A 3,836-nucleotide genomic window follows, 5' to 3' on the forward strand; every position below is an offset into this window, starting at 1 on the left:
TGAGGTCCCCGGGGAGAGGGCACCTTGGTGGGCAGAGCCTGAAGGAAACAGTGGCCAAGGCCGTGTGGGGCTGTCCCAATGCCAGGGAGGTCCCAGCCGAGGGAACTGACCCTGATCTCTCTGTGCTCCCTGCTGTCTCCCAGGTGGCCCCTGCACAGTATCCCTCCTCACTCACCTTGTCACCTCCCCTTAGTCCTACCAAGGATGGAGCAGGGGGAAGGACCCAGCTCTTTAGTCCTGAGATGAAGTTGCTGAGGTCCCAACTGACCAGAATGCACAGCCACCATTACCACCTCCCCCAGACACGCCTCAAAACCCAGAAAAGCACGCAAGGCAGGTGGCCCCCGGACCCCAGGCCTGAGCTCCCCTGCCCCCCTGCCTGCCTGGAGCCTCCACTCTCCAGGTCCGCCACCAGCCACTGAGCCACACCCCCTGGGCCAACAGGAGCAGGAGGGCCAGGGCTGGGCCAGGGAGGGACGGGGTGGCTGCACTGGCCCGGCCTCATTGCAGCCCCCCGAGCTCAGTGATAGGTGGGGCCTGCACCATGAATTCCTCATAGCGACGGAGAAACAGCCGGAAGCGAGCCAGGTACGAGTCCTCGTTGTACGGTAGCTGCTTCTCATGGAGGAACTGGGACACCACGGGCTTCACCTGGTGGAAAATGGGCAGGAGAGGGGCCTATGAGCCGGGGCTGTGGACAGGCCCATCATCCTATGGTGGGGGGTGGCGTCATCTTCCTACCCGCAGCTCCTATCGGCCTTGTTCCAAGATTCTCCCTCTGGAGTAGAAGGGCTTAAGTCAGAATTCTTGTCCCCAACCCAGCAGAAGAAAGGAGTGGCTTCTTCCCAACATCCAGGGATCCTGACTGCATGACAGCCCTCCTTGGCACAGGGGGATAAAAACCAGAGCTCCCTTTTACCAAGCACCTACTGTGTGCTGAACATTTCAGATATATTTCTCCATTTCATCCTCAAAGCCTGTCAACATAAGCCCTTCTACTTCCATTTTACAGAAGAGAAAGCTGAGGCCTAGAGGTATTCAGTTCACTTGTCCAGAGTCACCCTGCTAGTAAGAAACCTGGGTATCTCTGATCTGAAACCCATGCTGCTGTGGGTACACTGGACTGCCCTTCCTGGGTGACCTCTGACCAGGCCAGTTGGGGGACGTGGAGTTCAGGTGAACCCTGAAGGTTCCTCCCTCCCCTGCCACCTTTTTTTTTTTTTTTAAGACAGCGTCTTACCCCGTCACCCAGGCTGGAGTGTAGTGGCACGATTATGGTTCATTGCAGCCTCAACTTCCGCAGACTCAGGTGGTCCTCACCTCAGCTTCCAAGCAGCTGGGACCACAAGCATGTGCCACCACACCTGGCTAATTTTTGAATTTTTTGTAGAGATGGGGTTTCACCATCTTGCCCAGGCTGCTCTCAAACTCCTGGGCTCAAGCGATCTGCCCGCCTCAGCCTCCGAAAGTGCCACGATTATAGGTGTGAGCGACCCCGCTGGGCTGGAGAATCTTCCTTTCCACCCTCTAACAGTCCCTTCATTCCAGCACCCCCAGCCCAGCCCTCGTCTACCTTCAGACACATGTTATCAGAGAGCCTGGGGAAGAGGTGTTGTTCCATGTGGCAGCTGATGATCGAGTGGCCGAATGCCCAGTCCAGCACAGGCACCTGGGCCAGGTTAAGCGCCCTCAGGCTCATCACGTGTATCCGGCGGGGCTTGTTGTCCCGGGAGAACATGGGCAGCCAATGTGCTGTGACAGACACGTGGGTCACGCCAGGTAGCCTGGACCTCCCCACCCCACTGCAGGTGTCCTGGGATCTCATGCTACCCAGAGGATTCTTGTGTCCCCCACCTCCCATGTGGGGGGACCTGGTAGAGGGGTTCCTGGCCCAGCTGCAGTGACGACCCTCTCTGTTTTCTGCACTGAGTCTCATCCATCTCTGGGCCTCCCTCCCCATCTGAACAGTGAGGGGCTTAGCCTGGGCACCTCTCAGGTCCCGTGGTTCCCTAATGCTCTCAACTGCCTACCACTCAGTCTCATCACACCGTGCCCGTGCCTCATCCTGGAGAGACCCTTCCTGCTCTGTTCACCAGTCAAGATCCTACTTATCATTCAAGATCAAGTTTAACAGTGTCGAGTGCTTCCTCTGCCAGGTGCTGTCCTAGGTCAGGAACTCAGAGGTGACTAGGAGCTTCAGTGGGTGCAGGACAGGACACAATTATGGAATTAAGTAATTAAGTAGTTAACAGCAGTTGTGGTAAGTGCTAGTCAAGGAAGTACAGGAAGCTCTACTCTGGGGCCTTCCCTGAGCAGGAAACAGGGAGATGTCCCTGTGGAAATGACGCTGGAGCTGAGTGCTGAGCCCTGGCCTCCCATGAGGAACTCCGTGTCCAGTTCCTCCATCTGCCTCAGGGCAGGCACTGGGGCCTTTATCTCCTACCACTTGGCATGTACGCATCTGCCTGCCTTGGGGCAGTCACTGAGGCCTTTATCTCCTACCGCTTGGCATCTGAGCATGGAGGGAGGCATGCTGACTATGTTGAAGAAGAGCTCACTTCTTTTTTATTTTTATTTTTATTAGCCAGAGTCTCGTTGTGTCCCCCGGGCTGGAGTACAGTGACACAATCTCAGCTCACTGCAACCTCCGCCCCCCAGGTTCAAGCGATTCTCCCGCCTCAGCCTCCCAAGTAGCTGGGATTACTGGGGCCTGCCACTATGCCCAGCTAATTTTTGTGTTTTTAATAGACAGGATTTTGCGATGTTGGCCAGGCTGGTCTCCAACTCCTGACCTCAGGTGATCCACCCACCTCGGCCTCCCAAAGTGCTGGGATTACAGGAGTGTCACCATGTTGCCCAGGGTGGTCTCAAACTCCTAAGCTCAGGCAATCCACCTCCCTCGGCCTCCCAAAGTGCTAGGATTACAGGCGTGAGCCACCATGCCTGGACCCTGCATTTTTATACCTAGGATCTCATTTTCTTTCATACCATACTTGAGGAGCAGGTACAGGACCCAGGACTCAGACAGGTTAAATTATCTGCCCATGGCCCCCAGCTAGTAAGTGGCAGAGCCAGACTTAGCTCTGGGTCCAAGGCTCTTTCTACCCTACCATGCTGTCTCAGCAAGAATCTATCAGGCCTTCCTCTACAAGCAGCCTCCATGAAGCCAGGCAGGGAAAGAGAGCAGGAGAACCAGGTCCATGCAGGGCACTGCCGACTGGGCTCTGATGGCACTCACCAACAGCCACCAGTGGAGTGGCGATGGGGAGGAGGAAAGGAGCAAGGAACATGTAGACATAGCGGTTGAGATAAGGCAGCCTCCACGTGCTGGAGTCCCCCAGGCCCACCACGTTGGTGTAGGCATGGTGCATCTTGATGTGACCATGCGTGGCGTGCTCTGCAGTGAAGGTTGTGCATACCTAGAGGAGGGAACCAGAAATGACACTGGGGTCCGTGTCAGGCACAGTTGAACAATGCAGGACCTTTGAGAGCCTGGAGAACACGCCCACCTCCTCAAACCCTGCACGTCCAGGGCTATCCTGCCTTATAGCCCCAGCTAATCAGCTTTGACCATCAACTCTCAGGTATCTATGACCACGGAGTGGCAGCCAGTCAATACAATCGCGTCCATTTGGCGAGGCTTTGCAAAGCATTTGGGGGTGGGAGGCTGGACCCCTGGAGTGCCAATCTGCCAGTGACTGCCCAGGCAACGAGTCTCAGAGGCTGTCGTGATTGGAGGCACTGCATGTGATGATCCCGGCATCTGATGCAATGATTTTGCGTGTGTTTCTCTTAGAAACATCTGCTTCTTCATAACACTGAGCACTCTGAGCCTG

The 3,836-nt window shown here is 55.9% G+C and overlaps 1 protein-coding gene across 1 annotated transcript; it reads right to left on the reverse strand.

Moving 5' to 3' along the window:
- Window positions 1-92: 92 nt before the first annotated feature.
- FADS6 (fatty acid desaturase 6) lies at window positions 93-3,593 on the reverse strand. The gene is made up of 3 exons (XM_017884605.1): window positions 3,239-3,593; window positions 1,574-1,752; window positions 93-651 (listed from the first exon to the last, which is right to left on the reverse strand). Exons 1-3 carry the CDS (start codon window positions 3,369-3,371, stop codon window positions 502-504), a joined length of 462 nt encoding a protein of 153 aa, XP_017740094.1. The 5' UTR covers window positions 3,372-3,593; the 3' UTR covers window positions 93-501.
- Between the last annotated feature and the right edge of the window lie 243 nt (window positions 3,594-3,836).

This window comes from Rhinopithecus bieti, unplaced genomic scaffold (genome assembly GCF_001698545.2).
Source record: "Rhinopithecus bieti isolate Rb0 unplaced genomic scaffold, ASM169854v2 scaffold_13400, whole genome shotgun sequence".
Lineage (NCBI taxonomy): Eukaryota > Metazoa > Chordata > Mammalia > Primates > Cercopithecidae > Rhinopithecus > Rhinopithecus bieti.

What these genes read in the sequence shown, in the direction of transcription:
- FADS6 (XM_017884605.1), bottom strand. Translation starts at nt 3,371, where the DNA reads ATGCACCATGCCTACACCAACGTGGTGGGCCTGGGGGACTCCAGCACG. An exon ending in CACTCCACTGGTGGCTGTTG is followed by an intron (nt 1,753 to 3,238) that starts GTGAGTGCCATC and finishes TGTCTGTCACAG; the next exon opens with CACATTGGCTGCCCATGTTC. An exon ending in CTGATAACATGTGTCTGAAG is followed by an intron (nt 652 to 1,573) that starts GTAGACGAGGGC and finishes ATTTTCCACCAG; the next exon opens with GTGAAGCCCGTGGTGTCCCA.